A 19,845-nucleotide genomic window follows, 5' to 3' on the forward strand; every position below is an offset into this window, starting at 1 on the left:
GATGAGAAACAGATTTCTAAGATATTATTTTTTGCATTTTTATACAAATACTAGGATTTTGTATTTGGGTCTCCCTTTAAAAAGTTATAAAAATTAGACTAAAGGAAAGAGAGTGTTAAGGTACTACTTCAAACCTCATTTTGGCATTTTATGATGAATTTGATTCTCCTGTATCAAGGCCTGTGGCAAATACCAATGGTGAGACTGTAGGTTCCCACAATTAATTGCTACAAATCACATACCATCAAAGTAGGAAGGTATATTGAGCAAAATGTTTAGGCCAACAACAAAAAAGGAATACACAGGCACAGTTACATTAAGAGGCTTGAGCTAGGACCACTTTTATTCTAGGCAGTGCTATGCAAGTGCCAATTTAGTCCAAATGTTTGTGAAATCAGTAGTGTAACACACACTAATGAGGTTATAAGGGCTTGGCCATCAGTGGCTACCTTCCCTTTAGGGTACAATAATTAGGTATCTGCTTCCTTTCAAAAAATGTACTTTGAATCCAGAGTTGGAGTATGGATACTATGACAAAGTTACAAACTAAGTTTAATGACACAGTTTATAGCTATGATTCTTTGTATAAATGGACACAATCTTTTTTTTTACCTGATCATACATGATAATTTTGTCAGCCATAGTATACAGCAGGGTAGCTTGCGTAATGAGCTCCTTCTTGTTGTCTTTATTCTTTTCCTTCCGTGCCTGCTGTACATAGTATGCTGCCAGAGTATCCAAGCATGTCATCTGATCTTTTTCATGGTCTCTATAATCCAAGTTGCCATCTATTCGTGCAGCTTCCAATAGTTTCACAAAATCTTCTGTTTTTCCTTGTTTGTAATATTCCAACTATAAAAGCAAAACATTTTAAATACTACTTTTACAGCTATTCCACCATGATATTTTTTCCAGTTAAAACTACAGATATTCACTTACATACTAATGTAACATGTTTCAATATAGCTCCCTGAGTACTTTTTCTTAGTACAAAATCTTTCCACTGATGAATTACATACACAAGTACAGCGGTTGTTAGAGCAGGTGCTCTGCTGTCCACAATAATTCATTCATTGAAACACACACACACAAAATTATTCAAAGATGAAATTGTTGGACAGTACACAAGTGATCTGCTACTCCTGTCCAAAAGAGCTCTGGGATCCTTAAGTGTTCAACTGGACAACCAGAGACTAAGCAAAACAAAAAAAAGTCAGTTTGAAGCCTGCCTGCAATGCAACACATCTGAGACTGCAGAACCTACTAGTAGTGTACGGTAGTCAGAAGAGGGTAAGCATCCTCATGTAGGACTTCAACCCCACAACCTTCTGGTACAGAAGTGGGCATCCTACCACTTCCAATGTAATTCCAATGTAATTCATTCATTTCCTCTCTCTCTCCCCCCCCCCCTATACATTAGGAAGAATACAGTAACCAAACATTCATATCAGTTACAGCAAGTTAAGGTATTTTAATCAAAATGGAATGTTAGTCCAGGATACCAAATTTCAACTATACTTACACTGCTAAATATCAGTACACAAAGACAGTATAAACATCAGACAAGAGTTTTACACACTGAAAATTGAAACAGCACATAAAATACTCGGAGGGTTAATTTTATTTATGTGAAGAAAGTGAAATAACTATTCTAGGAAGCAATAAAGTTTCTTCTATTAAGATGGAATAGAGACATATTTGGTTATGCAACCATGAAAAAAAGCTATATATAAACTGGATTGCCAAATGCGATATAACATCTTACATTTACAGTGTTCTAAAACACACTACATACTTTTAGCTAAAGCATACAGAAGTTGAACTTTACAAGGAGGAAGTTCAGACCATTTAATCAAAAAATTCTATGTTGTTGATTCTTTTCACATTCATAGTCTTTTACAACCATTTTTCCTCCATTCACTCTTTTCTTATTATCAAAGCACTTCCCTGGGAACTGTTCAGATCTCCCTTCCAGACAGCATAAACTTGATAGGGTAGTTACGTGAATATTGCTAGCACTGATCTTGCCTCATTATGATGCATAGCCTAGGTAGTAACTTCTGTGTTACAATAAAATTCCTCTTAATGTAGTAAGCACAATCAAAGAAACAATTTTATTTTTCTTCAGTCACCAATGTATTTTTCCCACTATATTTGAACACCCTTTTCTTAGAACAAAGTTTTTTACTTTGAAAACCGAAGCTGAAACAAAATCAAGTGTGCAATTTTTAAATATAGTAATAGAAGCCACTAAAAATGGTATAATTTAATTACAAACCTCAAGTTGTAGAGCCTCTACTGATATTTGCAATATCAAAATTTATATGTAAGAAATATCAAGCCTAGAATTAGTGACCTAGAATAATTTAAATTTCATCTGCTAACAAATGCAATATAATAGAAATTAATTTATTTGCATAAATACTGACCGCTAAAGCAATCCATATGTGCAGCTGAGTATGTTCCTGTTTCAGGATACTTATAACTTCATCCCCCTCCGGTAACTGATCGAAGTCAAGCTCAATGACCTAAAATCAACAATAATATTCATGTTAAGTGTTAATTCATGTTATCTACTTTTTAAAAGTTCCATTTAAAGTCCATATTTACAATATCTATAATAGAAATGCAACAGAAACCCTAATCCTCACTTTACTCAGCATGCCAGAAGTTAGATTAGACAACCTGCAACAGTCTGGATTTTTCACTTGAAGAGTTCCCCCCGAACAACATAGAAAGTACTGTATATACTCGTTCATTAGCCCATTCGTTTATAAGCTGACCCCCTAAAATGGATAGGTAAAAATAGCAAAAACTGTATGACTCTTTCATAAGCCAACCCTATAGTTCCGGGGTTGGAAAACTTTGGCTCCCGGTCTGTCAGGATAAGCCGCTGGTGAGTCAAAATGTTTTGTTTACTTGGAGCCTCTGCAGGCATGGAGCCCCTCAGCTCCCTGTGGCTGCGGTTCGCCATTCCCAGCCAATGCAGCTGAGGGGCTTCATGCCTGCAGACACTCCAGGTAAACACAACGACAATGTATTAGATCAGGGATCGGCAACCTTTGGCAGTTTAAAGAGTTTAAAATCATCAAATTTTGGTGCAGACCCATTTATAAGCCAACCCTCACTCTTTGATGCATCCCTTTTTTACCAAAAATAGTCGGCTTATGAACGAGTATATATGGTAATATCTATGGGGTTGGGAGCAAATACACAGAACATTAATGGCCACAGCAGTCAACAGAAACAGGACATTTCAGAGAGCAGAATATAATCCTTTTTTTTTTGTGTGGAGTCTATGGGCAAAGGGAGAAAAGAATAAATCTGTCCTATTATTTATACAACACTGACAATGTGCTCAGCAATGTAAAAGACATAAAATGAGTCTCTCTCGAAGAGGTTATGATCCAGAAGACAGACATATGGAAGGAAGGTTGGTCCAGTGGATAAGGTGGCAAGTTTCAAACACAGTAACAGCTAATTGCAGCGAAAGATGTTTTTAAACAAGTATGTGTAAGAAGTATCTAGTAACAGAATATAATTGCTTCACCAGTTGAAGGGCTCATCTTCATACAAGATTTGAAACAATATCAGTTTTACATTGATTTAATTATACTGGTGTAAACACCGGTGGCACTCTTAAATCTATATATCCCTATTGTCAGTTTACTTTATGTTGGCAAGGAACCCCTCCTAACCCAACTTGATATAAATCAGTTTTAAACTGAATTAGGAGTGTCCACACAAGGTTTTCCATCGATTTAATAAGGCTGACTTTAAAACACACTTTTAGCTAAGCTGGTGTGACTTTGTACATAAAACAACATGAAGTTTAACTATCCCATGCTACAGCTGGACAGCACATAGGCAAATGAAAGTTACTAGTCACCAACACAGTTCGGACTAAGCACCTTAGTGTCTTTGCAAGAGGCTTACATGTTTATTATTGAAGGTTATCTTAGGGGAACGAGGCCATCATTCTCTTCCTCGTGGTGCGTGTGTGAAAACAACCACCACAACGTGCGGCCAGGCGAGGCTGCGGGGCTGCATTTCCTAACAGCTGCTATTCCCCCCACCCCTCCAATGAAAACCGGCCAGGCACAATCCCGCTGGACCCCAAAGAGGGAGCGACAGGCCCGGGGGTGGGGAGGTTCAGGGGAGTGAGGACGGCTCACAAGTCCCGTGTGTGTGTGGGGGGGCGTCGGAGTTATGAGGCCAACCCCGACAGACAGACACACACTCCTGCCCCCCCCGCACGCTGCCAGGGGACGGGACGGGGAAGGCACCAGGCCCGGGGCCGCCGCCGCGTCCCCCTCACCTCGTCAGTGTCCCGGAGGGGGATCTCGATCGAGCCGCGCGACATGGTGCTGCTGGCGCTGGCCGCAGCCGGACCGCTTCAGCCTGGCGCTGCTGCCGCTGCGAGCTCCGGGGCGGCCAGCAGCCTCCGCCTCGCTCGGCCCCCGTCGCCCCGCGCACCCAACCCCCGTCACAAACACGCCCTCTGACCCCGGCAGGGCTCCGGCGGAAACGGCCCAACGTCAGCCCGCCTCCCCCGAGATCCCGCCCAACCCGGTGACACTGAAGCACCGCCCCTCCCCCAGCTGCGAAGCCCTCCTCAGCCTCCCGGCCCGCGCCCGCCATTTCCCCGCGAACAGCCCACGCGTGTCCGAGCCGCCCCGTGACGAGCAGCGCCCGCTCCGGGGGAGGCCCCTGGCTCCTCGTCGGGCCTGGCCACGCTGGGAAACGGCATCGTGGGCAGCAGCCTGGCTTAGCGCCGTGTGGGAAACCGTGTCAGTCTGCGCCACCGCCGAGTGCCACATCGTGCCAGGCCCGGGCTCCGGTGGAAACTTGCTGCTCGGGCGGTAACGTTAGTGTGGTTGGGGGTAATTCGTATCTTCCCCGGCGTGTGGCTACCAGGAAGTGCCCTTGGTGTCGACTCAGCTGTAGTGACACAAAAGTCTGTTGCTGGTATCGCTTCTTTCCCTCAGGCAACCGGCCTAAAGCATCCCAGCCAAAGCTCTTTTTTCACCTGTATAAGCTGCGGCCGAGTGCCAGCAGCAAACCTCTCCCAGTGTAGACAGAGCCTTAGGGTATGGCTACACTGCAAAGTTGTCAACACAACTTTTGTCTTTCATGAGTACTTTGAAAAGTCGTCCCTCAACCCCAGCCTGTGAAAGGCAAAAGTTTTGCCGACACTAGTGGCAGTGTGAACATGGCTTTGTTCACTCTCCTGCCAACAAAGCTAAAGCTGCTTACGGGGCTGGAAGTATTTTGTGGGCAAAAGTGCCGACAAAGAGCGTTTACACACGCTGATTTTTAGCAACAAGGCTGTGTACAACCTTGTCGCTAAAAGCTGTGTGGTGTAGACAAGCCCTTGGTTGGTATGGGTTATAGCACAACTCTTGTGTGCCTCTTTAATGGCATTTTCCTTTAACCCTTTCTCATGCAAATAGCCTGGAGACACACAAGTAGACTGTTATTCGCTTGAGTAAGGCCTGTTCATGTGATTAATGGTTGCAGAAATTATCCCTAAATTAGGTCCTGATTCTGCAGCTGACTGCACAGCAGACTCCTGTGTAGCACCCCATTAACTTCAAGGCCCTGATCAGATCTGTGTAGACAGGCTCCCATTCAAGTCCTCAAAGAATCTGATTTTTTAATCAAGAGCTAATAAAGTATTCAACAACCTTTTCCTATCATTGAGGGAAATAATTTGTCAATAGAAATGTTTATTATTTGACTATATAAGTGATGCAATAAAGTAATAAAATAATTTGTCCACATATGCCGTACTGTACATGGGAATCACGCTGTGTACATGCATATACCCACAACTACACTTGTGCTGTTGTTACACGGTGTTGGCACTACCATTTCGGGGGTGGTATCCCAGTGTGCTGTGCATCACTGCAGACACCCTAGGAAGTGCCTTGCTGTGTACTGTTGGTGCTATTCCCCCCACCATCACACATTTGTTGATGACAGTTCCTGCTCACTTCTCCCTCCTGCCAAACTGGGTGGAAGGCATGGAGCAACTGGATGATGATCTGGTTCTGCTGCTGCTCCTTATTGCAGTACAAATGTGGTGGCATTGGTGATTGGTGAGATACAGGATGAAATCTGGGCTGAACTTTCTGACGTGGTGAAGACAACCAACTATGAGGATGAATGACAATTCATTCATGTCCCCTGGACAGATATGAATGCCAGTAATGGCAGAGGCCTGCATGGCTTTTTAAATTGTGTTTCATTGTTCTGTATATGAGCCAAGCCATAAAAATATTTATCTACCCATTTTCTGTGTTGTGATTCTGCTGCTTTTAAAACTCCCAGTGCTTGCTGTAAGCAGATAATGTATTTTCCCCATTCCTCCCAGGTATCCTTAGGATTTTGGATATTTCTTAAACTGATGCAGGGATTGTGGGCGTGGGATGGACAGAAAAGTGTTTGCAGTATAATGGCACCAGTCAGCTACATCATTCCAATCCATGTTCTGTGAGTTACATGGCACAATACCGAATCGGAAAACATCTTTAGGAAGGAGGGTCCACACACAACTCAAGGAAATTATCACATTTATTAAAAGTAGTATATGGAACATGTAACTGAAATCAGGGTGGATTTGATCTAAATCAAATTGATTTTAATCATGATTTAAATCACTAGTCAGGAAGACTTGATTTAATCATGGATTTCTACATAAAAGTGCATTCTTGTTGGTTGTTATAACCTTAATACATATTTTCACAACTCAGAGATAGATGTAGGTTTCATTTTTAGAAGATACACACTATACGTTTTTAAAGTGATTTATTTTGAAAACTTTTCAGATTAGTTTTACAGCTATATCAGAAAATGAATGATTGGTTATTTCATTTACCAAAGGTAATAGAAGCAGATATTTATGAAGTCACTGGGAAGTGAACTATCTCCAGTTCAACAGGTTAATGATTAATATTTGGAGGATTTTGTTGCCGTGCTGTATTAGGAGGAGAACATCACCAGACAGATATTTAAATTGTTTTATTTAACTAAAACAACGTTGTGTATTGTGGATTTTTTTCTTCAACAGCAAACATAATATTTTAACAAAACAAGCATACGAATTTTTGAATTTAGTTAAACATTCAAGTTTTTTAAAATCAGGTTTGTTTTTGTTAAAATTGTTTTAAATTAAAATAGTTAAATGAAATAATTAAAAAAAAACACCCAAAAAGTAAATCAACTATGTCAGCCAGATCAACAAGAGAAACTAAAAATTGGCTTCTGCAGCTAACTCAGTCGTCTTCACCTTCATTTTCCTGTTTGTTCATAATCTGGAAAAGAAAAACAAGCTTTCCTGCTTTTTCAGGTCCCAAACGATTTCTCAATTTGGAATGAATTAGTCCAAAGGAAGAAAATATACTTTCTACACCGACAGAAGAAGCTACTGCTGTTAAAAGTGAGATTATCACTTCAACAGTCTCTGAATCCAAGTGCTTAAGTGACTCACACCAGTTCACTGGTGTGATTTTCTTTAAAACATCAGCAGCAAACATACATTTCTTGAATGGTTCACCCTTAGCTCTGAAGTTTATTATAGTTGGCATTATGGAGGGATAGTTGCTGGATGTCCATGTCATAGCTAACTCCTCTTCTTCAGCAGTTAAGGTTTGACCCTGCTACCAAGTATTGAGAATATTTGCAAGAAAATGAGCTGGAGATCGTGCTTGTTCCATTCTATTTTTTTAATTCTTGTAATTTAACTCTATCACTGCATATTTCTCTTTTTAAGATCTCACTCAGTTCCTTCCAAATTTCAACAGCATCAGCAATAAAACAGCTATTTCCCTGCATTTTGTTTACGGTTACAGAAATAGGCTTCAGGGTACTCAGCATGTGTTCAACATTTCTCTTAAACCCAATGCTGAGAACTTTGGCTGTGACAGTGCCATTTATTTTTTCATGATTTTGCTCACAAACTGTCATCAGATTAGGCCAGTTTTTGATATAGTGTTCAAAACAGTCCACTACCGAGTTCCATGGCAAGTCTTGTGGGAGAGTTAGCTTAGTTCCTCCCACTTTTTTCAGAGCAGCTGCTGCAAAGTGATTGTTATGGAAGTATTTTCCAATTTCAACAACATTAGCCCTTATTTCTGGAACACAAGTCTTTGGCTAGGAGGTGCATCAAATGAGCACTCCAACCGTATATTAGCTTCGGACTCTCTTCTAAATTTCTTCTCATCTTGGATACATTTGCAGCATTGTCTGTGACCAAGCTGCATACTAGATATTAGACTTTTTTTCCACAGTTATAGCTCTTACTGCTACTTCTTGTAAGTATTCTGCTGTGTGTTCATTTCCTGATAGTGTGTATCAATTGTTTCTGTAAGGAAGACATTCCCTCTTCTGTTGTCACACGAGTACATACAACAGGATCATTGTGGACATTGCTCCACCATCAAGACTGAGGTTAACAATTTCACCCTCTAGATCTTTTGCACACTGCTCAATTTCTCTTTCATACACTTTATCCAGCCATTTGCCTGCGACATCTGCTCTGTTGATGTCAGGGTGGACTGTATCCTGGTCTTAATGACTGAACCATGTTAATGAAGTGTGGGTTCTCAATCGTACGGAAAGGAGAGTTTGTTGCATAAACAAGCAGGGCAATTTTTTAATCAGTTACATCTTGTAATCTGCTGGTTCTTATCACAAATTTATCTATGGTTGTTTCTGGATGATGGAGATTGTCTTTTTGTTACAGGTGATATACTGTGGCTGTGTGACATACATGATGTGACTGAAACACTGTCATTGGCAGGTAACTCTGAAACTATAGAAAATGATGGTGATCTTAAAGGTGGATAGTCTTCAGAATCCTGTATGTTGATGGATTCTCCTAAACAAAATACGTCAATGCAGTTATTTAATTATTATTACCATACTGCTCATTTAGTATTACTCACTGCATTCACTGACACTCGGTACTACTTTAAAGGTGAAATTGTAAAAGGAAGATCTGCCTATTTCAGCTATTTATTTTTTATCACAACTGCATCTAAGACGATAGTACCGTAGAGTAACAACTATATTTTTTGTTCAAACATGAGAATTCAAGAATAGTCCAGAAGAAAGACAGGAAGTCCTTAAGAAAGAAGTATGAAATAAAAAAGTTTACCAACCTAAAGAACCTGCATGTTCAGACATGTTCCTTTCATCATCTTCAACACAGCTTCCTCATGAGAAGGAACACTTCTCATGATGTTGTTTCATTCGGGCAACCAGGTCTTGCATTTCTTTGTTGCACTGTTTGCATTTTGGACGCATGCCTGTCTTACCCGCAGGTAGAGGAACTTCATTAAAATATTCCCAAACTGGGTCTCTTTTACGGCCTGCTGCCATTATAGGTTTTCCCTTCTAGTGAGAGAATGGTATGGTAGATCTCAAATCAATGAAGGCTACACTCAGAAAGACCTCAAGATTTCTGGAATACTCTGCTCAAAGTTTCACTTTTGTGTCTACTTCCTGTCCCTCCCTTCTCACATTTATCTCCAGATTTCTTATCCTTGTCCAGCTCTATTCTACCCTGAACTTTTAATTGAACTTTTTGAAATTTTGCACTTTTAGAGAGAGATAAGGGATTGACTCTGTGTATACAAATTTGCAGAGGGACAATAGGGTTGAGGAATGCTATTTCTCATCTCTATATATTATTTATTTAGAAACATTTTTGCTGTTAACAAGCATGTTATCTCTGGAGACACAAATTCACAATTTGAGAACTGCAAACTAGGCATCTCTGATGGTATCTTCTACACTGAGCACTGAGTCCCATTGGGTAGATAGAAAAATTAACTTAAATAATCTATACAGAAGCCTGTGAAACCCCATAAGATTGGGTCCCTAATCCCTGAACTATTGGAACTCATTTACAAAACTTTTCTTAAACATTACATGAATATATTGTCTCATACTATAAAATTAGAATCTATAATCCCTATTCCATGGTGAGATATCTTTGAGCTATAATGTATCTTAATTAAAACTACCTTTTATTGGATCGGATTTTTTTGATAAAATGCTTTTTGAGGAAAAAAACTATTTAAATAAAAACCGATTTAAATAAAAAAAATCTGATTTTTTTGATTTTTTTTAAAAGAAGCATTGATTTTTATCCACCCTGACTGAAATATTTTTAAAAGGAAACATCAACCAAGAAAACATAACAAGGCCTGCGGGGAGAGGGAAGAGGCATGGAGGTCTGGGATGCCAAAATACAAGTTTGCCCAGGGTGCCATTTTCCCTAAGGCCAGTCCTGCAGCTAAGTCCTGGCTGCAGGATATGTGCTATGGGTTATTCTGAAATGAAGCTCCCTCAGTCCCTCCTGTTGAAGCTGTTGCAGTCTGGATAAATGATGAAAGAGTGGTTGGAGCACAGGGTCTGGACCTGCAGCCTCCCACCTCCTAGGTGGGTGCTCTAATACCTAGACTACAGGGTCATTCTCACACGTTTTCTTTCTCTCTTCGGGCCAGAGAGCAACTAGCCACTGGGCTAAAGGTTATAAGGGGGAGAAGCAGCACCACCACCTCTTCATCTGGCCAGATTCTGAATGGGGCCCAATCCAGCTGGCAGCTTCTGTGTACAGCTTAAGTGGACAAATCAGGGCCACCCAGAGGGCGGGGGGGGCAAGTGGGGCAATTTTCCCCGGGCCCCGCAAGGGCCCCCACAAGAGTTTTTTGCAGGGTCCTTCACTCGCTCCAGAGGCCCCGGAGCTTCTTCCGCTCTGGGTCTTCAGCGGCGGGGAGTCCTTCCGCCCCGGGGCGGAAGGACCCCTCGCCGGCGAATTACCGCCAAAACGGGACGCACCGCCAAGGTGCTGGGTCTTCGGCAATAATTCGGCGCTGGGGGGCCCCTGCTGCGGGTCTTCGGGGCACTTCAGCGGCGGGTCCCGTAGCGGAAGGACCCCCTGCTGCCGAATTACCGCCGAAGCGGAGGCCCCCCACTGCCGAAACCCCAGGCCGCCTGTATCCTCTGGGCGGCCCTGGGACAAATACCTGTCTTTACCTGTGAATTGCTCTGGGGTTTAGGTTAGAGATAGGTGTCAGGACATTTAGAGTGAGGCAGCAGTGGACATGCCCAGATGCAGAAATTTAAGCCTAATCTACACTTAAAAGCTAGGTCAACATAGGGTGCTTATTCGTGTGAAAAGTTCACAGCCTGGAGCAGTGTAGTTATTAGTCCAACTTAATCCCAGCGTAGATGCAGCTAGGTCGACAGAAGAATACTTCTGAGTTCTACTATAGTGCTCATAGTCCTAAGTGGCTAGGGTCTTTTACCCTGAAAAGATAGGCACCAAGTGTGTTTAGGAGCCTACAGGGTTCAGCAAGAGTTTTGTGGATAACAATAGAGCCAATCTGGGTTTTAGGCACCTAAACTCAAGACATAGGGCTAAATCTAGGAGTTAGGCACCTAAGTACCTTTATGCATCCCACCCTTACAGCCATGAGTAGCATTTGAGACAAGTCATGTCAGTAAACACTACTCTCATTAGTGTTTCCAGGCTTGAGTCCTAGGTAGTTTTTATAATATTTTTCAAAGAGATGTGTAGAGAAATTGAAATGCAGAAGATAAAAAGACACAATATTGTTCTTAATTGCAACCCATGAGTTTGATCTTGTTATCCTTATTCAGACAAAACACCAATTTACTTATGCCCTGATTCTGCCACCTGTGTTGCTTGGATCTCTGTGGAGCCTCTTGCTCCATGCAGATGCATGAATCCACCTGTGAAGAACAAATTGCAGGACTGGGCTCTTAAATTGGTATTTTGCCTCAATTACGACTGCAGGATCAACTCAACGTGCACAATAAAGGTACTGGAGTTTCAGTATAAAGTATACAGTGGGTGGTAATTTACTATAAAAAGAGCAGCTACAGTCACCTAGTTTTGAAGCAGTATTGAAAGAACAAAAAGACAAGGCAAAAAGACTTTTACTGAAAAGAGAATCATAAGGATTAGTTAAAAGAATACCTTTTAAAATATATTTATTTCAAGGAAAAATGTATTTCACATATAACAGGGGAGCCCACCTCCCCTTACATATGTATGTCAATTGAAATAGATATGTTGAAATCATTTAATTTTAAACAGCTGTTTTCATTATCTTATTAATTCCTAGGCAAGTGGTACATCTGATAATTATAAGGTTCGTTTTGTTTCACAGTACAGGGAGAATGGAAACTACACACTAAGAAAAAAAACTAGACATTCTGATTTGAATGTTGACCAGTGCATTTTAATCAATATGGATTCCGGGTCAGATACTTTTTCAGAAGATATACATCTTATCACCAGAGAATAGTAACTCCCTATTGAAAGACTCTGCTGAAATTTCAGAGCCTGTACTCCCTCCTGTGTTAGACCTCCCTGTGCTTTTTACCACTGAAAGTAAGTATGCAAATTTTTTGAAGTGTGACAAGTTCTGATTGCAGATACTAAAAAAGGGCTCTCTTGTGCCATGGAGGCATTGCCCTATGTTTGGGGCTTGGAAGAGTAAGAGGTCTTCCCAGAGCATTTCCAATTTAGACAGCTTCTGCCCTGTCCCCAATATGTGTTGTGCACATAGGGGCTGGAAATAGGGGTGCTCCTGCTCTTTCTGTTATATAGAGTGTATTACAGTTTGGTTCAGTGGCTCTCAGCACCCCCTATAAAAATTGTTTCAGCACCCCTGCTTGTACATAAATGGCCCAAAGAAACCCTTATCACTCCCTCTTCATTGAAACAAATGTCAGTACATTGTGTAGTGCTCTAATTTCTAACAGTATTGGCTTGCTCTTTCCTTCTGGGGGTAGTTTATGGTTGTTAACTTTGATTGTTTAAAAAACTATATGAATTGGGGCCTAACTACTTGAGACTACCCCTCTCAATGAGGGGCCACTGTAGTTGGGGTCAGCAAGGTTGCCCAAGTTAACAAGCCCTAATTTAAAACATCTGGGTGCTGTTGGATGGTGTTTTCAATAGCAGACTGTGGAATTTGCTTCTTTTGCTGCTCTGATAGAGCAGCCAACTATTGGCCTCTAAAACATAATAAAGTCAATTTCTTTTTTCTCAAGGGTTTGCTAGAGGATGTGATGGCTTGGGTTGGAAGAGACTGCTTTTGGGATTTTTCCTTTTCTTTATGAGACTTGGGGAAAACAGCTTAAGTGGTATGTTTTTATTAAATGATGGATGTGTGTCCTGAAGCCATAACATAAGAGATATTTTGAACTTTTAATATTTCCATTTAGGAAATGCTAGTACTGTTGTCAATGAAGGCGTAGCTAATAATATAGTAAAAGTTGCTGGTTATGCAGAAGATGATTTGATCAATGTTACTCTTGAAGCTTGCAACCTTAAGGAAACAGGTACTTTTGTTATACTGGTACTCAATCAAAATAGAACAGGTAAATATGTACTAAACTGTGCTCCATATCACTGCTTTTTCTACAGGACTAGTTCCTGCTTCTGTTTTTATAAAAATATTTTGAAGATGTGACAGGACAGAGCCATGCGAAATGCAGATTATTAATCCTCTACAATATGTTAGACCCTAAAAGGCAGAATATCTTTATTGCTAGAGAAACATGTCATGCTGCTATGAAAAGCTGGATTGCCACATGCTATCACAACTGGTAACTGAGTTTATTTTTATTCAGACTGTTTTGACTTGGTTATATTTGATTTGTATGCATGATGGATCTAATACTGAAGTCAGTGGTTGTTTTGCCTTAATGAGGCTCTTGAGTATGTCCCCAAAGTTTACTATGCAAAAAACAAATGTGAAAATGAAGAAATGATAATTTTGTGGTTAAGGCACAGCATTCAATGGGCATAGCTGGCTTCTGTCCTAGCTGTTCCATTGACTCCTGTGTCACATTAGGCAAGTCTAAATCCACACCTGAGTACCCAGCCTGCTAGATAAAGTTCTGCCTTCTCATCTGTTTTATCTATTCCCTACAGCTACCCATCTACTTGCACAGAAGAGGGAGTAGCAGCCTTATGTGGGTCCCCCTCCCCTCCCCGATTTGCACTGTGACCTGTGGGGAAAGTAGCTTCACTTCATGCCGTCTTACTCCCCTTCACAGGCATGAGGAGCAAGAGACAATGTATTTCTAACTAATTATAGAGCAAATCTCTCACCTATGGTGTTTGATATAATTCTGAAAACTACAGGAAGCAAACTTTTCCACAAAGAAGAAAGGAAGATATGTGCAGTGTTTATTTTGATCTTTTTAAATAGATGGACTTATAACACTTTCTAAATTCAGTATTTCAGATGATGAAGCTGATGAAAATAAGTCAACAAGGGAACATGCTTAAAAATAGTAAGTCTCTTTGGTCTTGTATGTTTTATAGAATGTCAAGCACATTTTGGGCATTACTGTAATATGCTATAAATAATAAGCTTTACTGCATGTCAGTTTTTGCTGCATATAATATGTAGCATTTGATTAGGTACTTAAAACACTTAACCATTTTATGAGTGACATGTTAAAGCTGTAAATTTCTCTCTTCTTTAAAGGAGGAAATACATCATTCCTATCTAAGGAAGACCAAGACATTCCAGGGAAAAGCTGAAGACACATGTTTCCTATAGTGTATTGTTTAGAAATGTGTGACTGATTGCAGTGGGGTGGGGGATTATATCTTTTAGACATCTTCATGTATTGGGGTGGGTTGGTTGTTTGTTTTTTGCCTATTTTGTGGGTATTTATAATGTTACATTTAAGGTATGTGTATCTTCTATTCCTGACATGTTACTATTTAAAATGGCAGAGCATAAAAAAATAGCACCCCCCCCCCACACACACACGCAGTGTGTGTCTCCATTTCTCTCTCTCTAAACTGGTTACGTTCACCTTTGGAGTTACTTCATTGAAATCAACATAGTTACCCCAGAGATGAATTTGTCTAACTGCAAATAATTAGAAGGGTTTTCATTTAATTTTAGATTCAAATCTACCTCTGCTGACCTTGTTGGGGGGTGGGGTTTTTTTTTTTTTTTTTTTTTTTTTTTTTTTTTTAAATTATTATATATGCCCCTTTGTTCTAGAAAACTAAATGTTGTTGTTGTTGTTGTTGTTTTCAATGCACATTTCCCACCCCCTCCAGTTAGGGCCCCTTTTGTGCCTTATAAGTGAACTCTCTCTCATCTAACTTACCCAGATATATATATATAGAAAATATACTTGAGATTGCATAACTCACAGATCCAGCTGGATTGCCTCTTCTGAGGGAAAAATGCCATGAGAAATGTTCAAGGGAAGGAAATTTCCACAAGAACGTTTTTTAATGGGTTCTCTTGTTTTTATTGTGGGAGACAGTTGAGCCACAGACCATGAGTGTCAAGCACCTACCAAATTTGGTAGAGTCCCAACTCCCTAGAGGCACTGACATATTTTTTTTGTTTTTGTTTTTGCTGATGGGTGTTTTTGAAGAGAGGTGTGTGTTTGGGGGATCACGCTGCTAGGTTTGGGGGGAGGCTATTTTCAGCATATTTATACTTTTTTGTCATATTCTAGTTATTGAATGTGTCTATCATTGGTATCTTTACTAATAAATGATTCAATTGTTATGAACTACATAATTACATTATCATGAATTACAGTATATTAAGATCCTTGTAATCACCTACAAGCTGTCTTTATTAACATCCCAGTTTAAAGACATTAGGTCTCACTGTAGCTTTCTGGATGAAACTGTCAGCAATTTTATTTACATCTAGGTTCTCTGGTATTATTTTGATGCACATTAAGGACAGCTACATTATTCAGTTGCATGTGTCCCATTGACTGGAGATAATTTTTAAGTCTTCTGAAGCAAGAGAATGAGCATTCCACAGTTCAAGATGATACAGGCATAGTGAGAAGGATTCTTATGAATTTACAGTACTCTAGAAGCACTATGTTTCCAGAGTACTGCAAATGACTCGAGATCTTTCTTGATTTAGGCACCATCATTTTGTATGTGTTGTTGGGATTATATTTTGCCATGAAATTCAATGTTCAATGCAAAGGAATGCACATCTGCCATTTTGTTGCCAAGTCACCCAGTTTTGTGAGACTCCTTGCAGCTGTTTTGGACTTAAATAATCTTGTATCATTTGCAAACTTTGCTACCTGTTTACCCCTTTTTGCAGATCGTTTATGAATATTTTGAACAGCACTGATCCCAGACCAGTACAAGTCCCTGGTGGTGGTGGGGCACCTCTATTTACTTCTCTCCATTCTGAAAATGGACCATTTATTCCTACCCTTTGTTTCCTTTCTTTTAACTGGAGTGCCTGGGAACGCTTTCAGGATCATCTAATGATCCTTAGCAACTTAATTTAATGACAAGCTTTTTATCTTAATCACCTTGACTCTGTTTATAAACCAACTCCTTGTCCCAAGGGCAGAAGTTGTTAGCAGCACAGAACTCATCAGATTCAAAACTCAAGCTCTGATTCCTGGGTGCTGAGCCCTGGAGCACCTACGGAGCAGTGGCATAGCCAGGTGGAGGGACGAGAGGGAGCAGGGGGCCGGGGGGGGGGGGGGAGGCGCCACCTGCTGTGGCACTTTTACTGACGGGGCAGCGCTCTGGGTCTTCGGCGGCACCACGGCGGCGGGACCTTCACTCACTCTGCAGGTCTTCAGTGGCATTTCGGCAATGAAGCTTCAGTGCCGCCGAAGACACCCAAAGCAAGTGAAGGTCCCACTGCTGAAGTGCCATCGAGGACCCAGAGCGCTGCCCCGTCAATAAAAGCACTGCAGCTTTATCCGAGGGAGTAAAATTGTGCTCGGTGGGGGAGCAGCTGCTCCCCCGCTTACCCCCTAGCTACGCTACTGCTATGGAGTCCATGCCTATGCAGCTCCCTAGGATCTGTGGGAGGGGAATTTTGCAGAAAAACAATAAAGCCTGAGGCTATATTTTCTTTTCCAGGGACATTTGTGGGACTAAACATTCGTGGTGTGGAGGACAGAGGGAGCAAACATATTGTCCACCCTATGTCCTCCCAGGCTTTTCTCGCAGATGGTGCAGTCTCCACTCCTTCCCTTGTGGGCCTCAATCTAATGAGCACCCACCACAGAGTTGTGGGAAGGAGAAGCGGTGTAGTAGAGTAGACTGACAACCCTTGTTTTCCTCTGTGCATCTGTCTACACTGCAATATGTTGTGTGATTGCAGTTTGAGTAATTTTTCCTATGATAGCATTACTAATGCAGCAGCACAGACTTCAGCCTGGACAAGCGAGTATTTGCGTAGCTTTTTTATAGCCGTGCTAGTTCCTGTCTGTCTACCTGAGCTGCATTCACACCTCAAATGGCAATATTGATATACCCTTTTGTGGGAAAGAGGAAGTGAGCTGGGCCTGGAAAAGGCCCAAGTGACGAGAACTGCAAAAACATCAAGTTACTCCTATTCTTTCTTTCTTAATGTGGAAATTGGCAACATAAAATAAAACTTCCAGTAATAACACCTACTTCTTATATAGTGCTTTTTATCAGTAGATCTCAAAGTGCTTTACAAAAGAGGCAAGTGTCATTATCTCCATATTACATATGGGGAAACTGAGGCACAGAGATGAAGTGGCTTTCCTAAGGTCACCCTGTAGAAAGGGGGTAGAGCTTGGAATAGAATCCTGACTCACAGATGTCCTGACTCCCAGTTTAGTGGCTTAGTTGATAGAGCACTGATCTGTTTATATTGAAGCTATGGACTTGTCTAATATTAATTTATCCTACTGATTTGCATTATTCTTCCCATTGGCCTTAAAATTTTTCACATTTAAAAATACAACCACTTTTAAATATTGGGACTTGTACACTACATCCAATAAGTAATGATTAAAAGATGAAAATCTGTCCTTTAAGGCACCAGTTCAGATTTTGTCCAGGTCATATAGTGGCATAATAGGGAGGGGAGAAATTATACTCCCTTTAAAACAGTGGTCACCAACCCATCAATTGTGATCGACTGGTCGATCCTGGAGCATCTGCCAGTCAATTGCCATCTCTGGGCTGCTAGCAGCAGGGCTCAGGCAGGCTGCCTGCCTGCCGTGGCCCCACGCCGCTCCCAGAAGCAGCTGGTTGCTGGTATGTCTCTGCAGCCACTGTGGGGAGGGGGGATGAGGCGGCTCTGCATGTTGCCCCTGCCTCCACCACTGTCCCTGCAGCTCCCACTGGCCAGGAACCAGCCAATGAGAGCTGTGGGGGCGGCACTTGCTGGCACGGGCAGCACATGGAGACCCACTGCTCTCCTCCCATCCCAGTGACCACAGAGACGTGCCAGCAGCTAGTCCATTCTGGGAGCGGCTTGGGGCCATGGCAGGCAGCCTGCCTGAGCCCTGCTGTGCTGCCAGCCAGGAGCTGAATGTGGTAAGCACCTCCAGACCACAACCTACACCTTGCACCCTTTTCTCCCACCTCCGCAGCCCTGCCCCAGCCTGGATCCCCCCCACACCCAAATTCCCTCCCAGAGTTTGCATCCCTCACTCCTGCACCCCAGCCCCCTGCCCGAGGATCACCAATGCACGCCCCACAGTTGAGAATGTTACACTGATTTGTGACAATCCCTGAAAGATTTTGGATCTATAAACCACAAATTACACTAATAAAAAATAAAATTCATGAAATGTCCAGGTGATTCTAAGAGATTAGGTGCAGTGTGACCATAATGACCCCAAACCCTGTCCCACACTCGAAATCCCTTGGCCCCAGCCCAGAGCCTGCACCCCCTCCTGCACCCCAACCCCCTGCTGCTGCCTGGTGAAAGTGAGTGAGGGTGGGGAAGAGCGAGTGACGGAGGTGGGGATTGGAGTGAGTGGGGCAGGGCCTTGGGGAAGGGGCAGGGTAGATCCTGGGTTGACTTTAAATTCAAAAAGTGATCTTGTGCATAAAAAGGTTAGAGACCACTGCTTTAAGAGATGGTTCAAATTAAATTTAGGTGACATTTGCACAAAATGTATGTACTAAAAAGGTACTTTTTTCTTTTCCTTCGTAAAGGGTATTTGACTCCTTAACCAGCAATGTTGAAGACTTAAAGTACATTAATCAGAAATTAAATGGACAAACACAGGGTATGCAGAAAGCAATGGAAGTACTGGATGAAACCTGTCTGCAACTGGCAGATGAAATGTTAGTCTGCTTTTCAGCTCTGCAAAGGTATGATTGATTTCTAGAGTGGGCTGTTTTTCAGACACAACAGTGCTGTCTAAAGGTGTTTCATCTGGACCCCATCTATGCTGTACTCTAAATTCATATCCCCCTTAGAATATTATTTAAAAAAAAACAAAAAACTTGCACTTAAAAGTGTCTCGAGGCACCTTTGGATAAGAGCGCATGTAAACTAACCTAGGATTTCTGGTTCTCTTACCATTAGACAAGAAACCTGTTCAGATTTGATTGTGGTGCTGTTTGAAATGGAAACTGCTTAACATGGAGCTCATAATGGCCAAAGATTAGGGCTGTTGATTAATTTCAATTAACTCACGTGATTAACTCAAAAAAAGTAATTGCGATAAAAAAAAATTAATCGCGGTTTTAATTGCACTGTTAAACAATAGAATACCAATTGAAATGTATTGAATATTTTGCATGTTTTTTCTACATTTTCATATACATTGTATTCTGTGTTGTAATTGAAATCAAAGTGTATATTTTTATTACAAATATTTGCACTGTAAAAATGATAAACAAAAGAAATAGAATTGGAAAAAATATACATCTCATACAAGTACTAAAGTGCAATCTTTGTCGTGAAAGTGGAACTTACAAATGTGGATTTTTTGTTGTTGTTACATAACTATTTTATTTTTGAGTACAATGTAAAACTTCAGAGCCTACAA

The 19,845-nt window shown here is 41.3% G+C and overlaps 2 protein-coding genes and 1 long non-coding RNA gene across 16 annotated transcripts in view; 2 read left to right on the plus strand and 1 right to left on the minus strand.

Annotated features, from left to right (window-relative positions):
- Positions 1–4,474, minus strand: part of CTR9 (CTR9 homolog, Paf1/RNA polymerase II complex component) — a 28,584-nt gene extending 24,110 nt beyond the window's left edge. Inside the window, exons 1-3 of the mRNA XM_039537265.1 lie at positions 4,319–4,474; positions 2,430–2,528; positions 613–852 (exon numbers count right to left, since the gene is read on the minus strand). Of these exons, the coding sequence (XP_039393199.1) occupies positions 613–852; positions 2,430–2,528; positions 4,319–4,363 (384 nt within the window). The 5' untranslated portion in view covers positions 4,364–4,474. The remainder of the gene's footprint in view (positions 1–612; positions 853–2,429; positions 2,529–4,318) is intronic.
- Positions 4,475–4,593: 119 nt separating this feature from the next.
- Positions 4,594–15,648, plus strand: LOC120402812. 9 transcript variants are annotated; one of them, XR_005597304.1, is made up of 7 exons: positions 4,594–4,867; positions 8,747–8,803; positions 12,207–12,430; positions 13,096–13,188; positions 13,270–13,386; positions 13,472–13,653; positions 13,982–14,244. It is a non-coding gene; the product is annotated as an uncharacterized LOC120402812 (long non-coding RNA). The 9 variants fall into 9 exon arrangements; XR_005597299.1 differs by lacking the exons at positions 13,096–13,188; positions 13,982–14,244 and adding exons at positions 14,290–14,346; positions 14,544–15,648 and having other exon boundaries at positions 4,596–4,867; XR_005597297.1 differs by lacking the exon at positions 13,096–13,188 and adding an exon at positions 6,377–6,495 and having other exon boundaries at positions 4,596–4,867; positions 13,982–14,242.
- A 3,214-nt stretch (positions 15,649–18,862) lies between these two features.
- Positions 18,863–19,845, plus strand: part of IRAG1 (inositol 1,4,5-triphosphate receptor associated 1) — a 196,312-nt gene continuing 195,329 nt past the window's right edge. For all 6 annotated transcript variants that reach the window (XM_039538989.1, XM_039538988.1, XM_039538994.1 and 3 more), the window contains exon 1: positions 18,863–19,162. The gene's annotated coding sequence lies outside the window, so the exon portion shown is untranslated. The remainder of the gene's footprint in view (positions 19,163–19,845) is intronic.

This window comes from Mauremys reevesii, linkage group 4 (genome assembly GCF_016161935.1).
Source record: "Mauremys reevesii isolate NIE-2019 linkage group 4, ASM1616193v1, whole genome shotgun sequence".
NCBI classification, from domain to species: domain Eukaryota; kingdom Metazoa; phylum Chordata; order Testudines; family Geoemydidae; genus Mauremys; species Mauremys reevesii.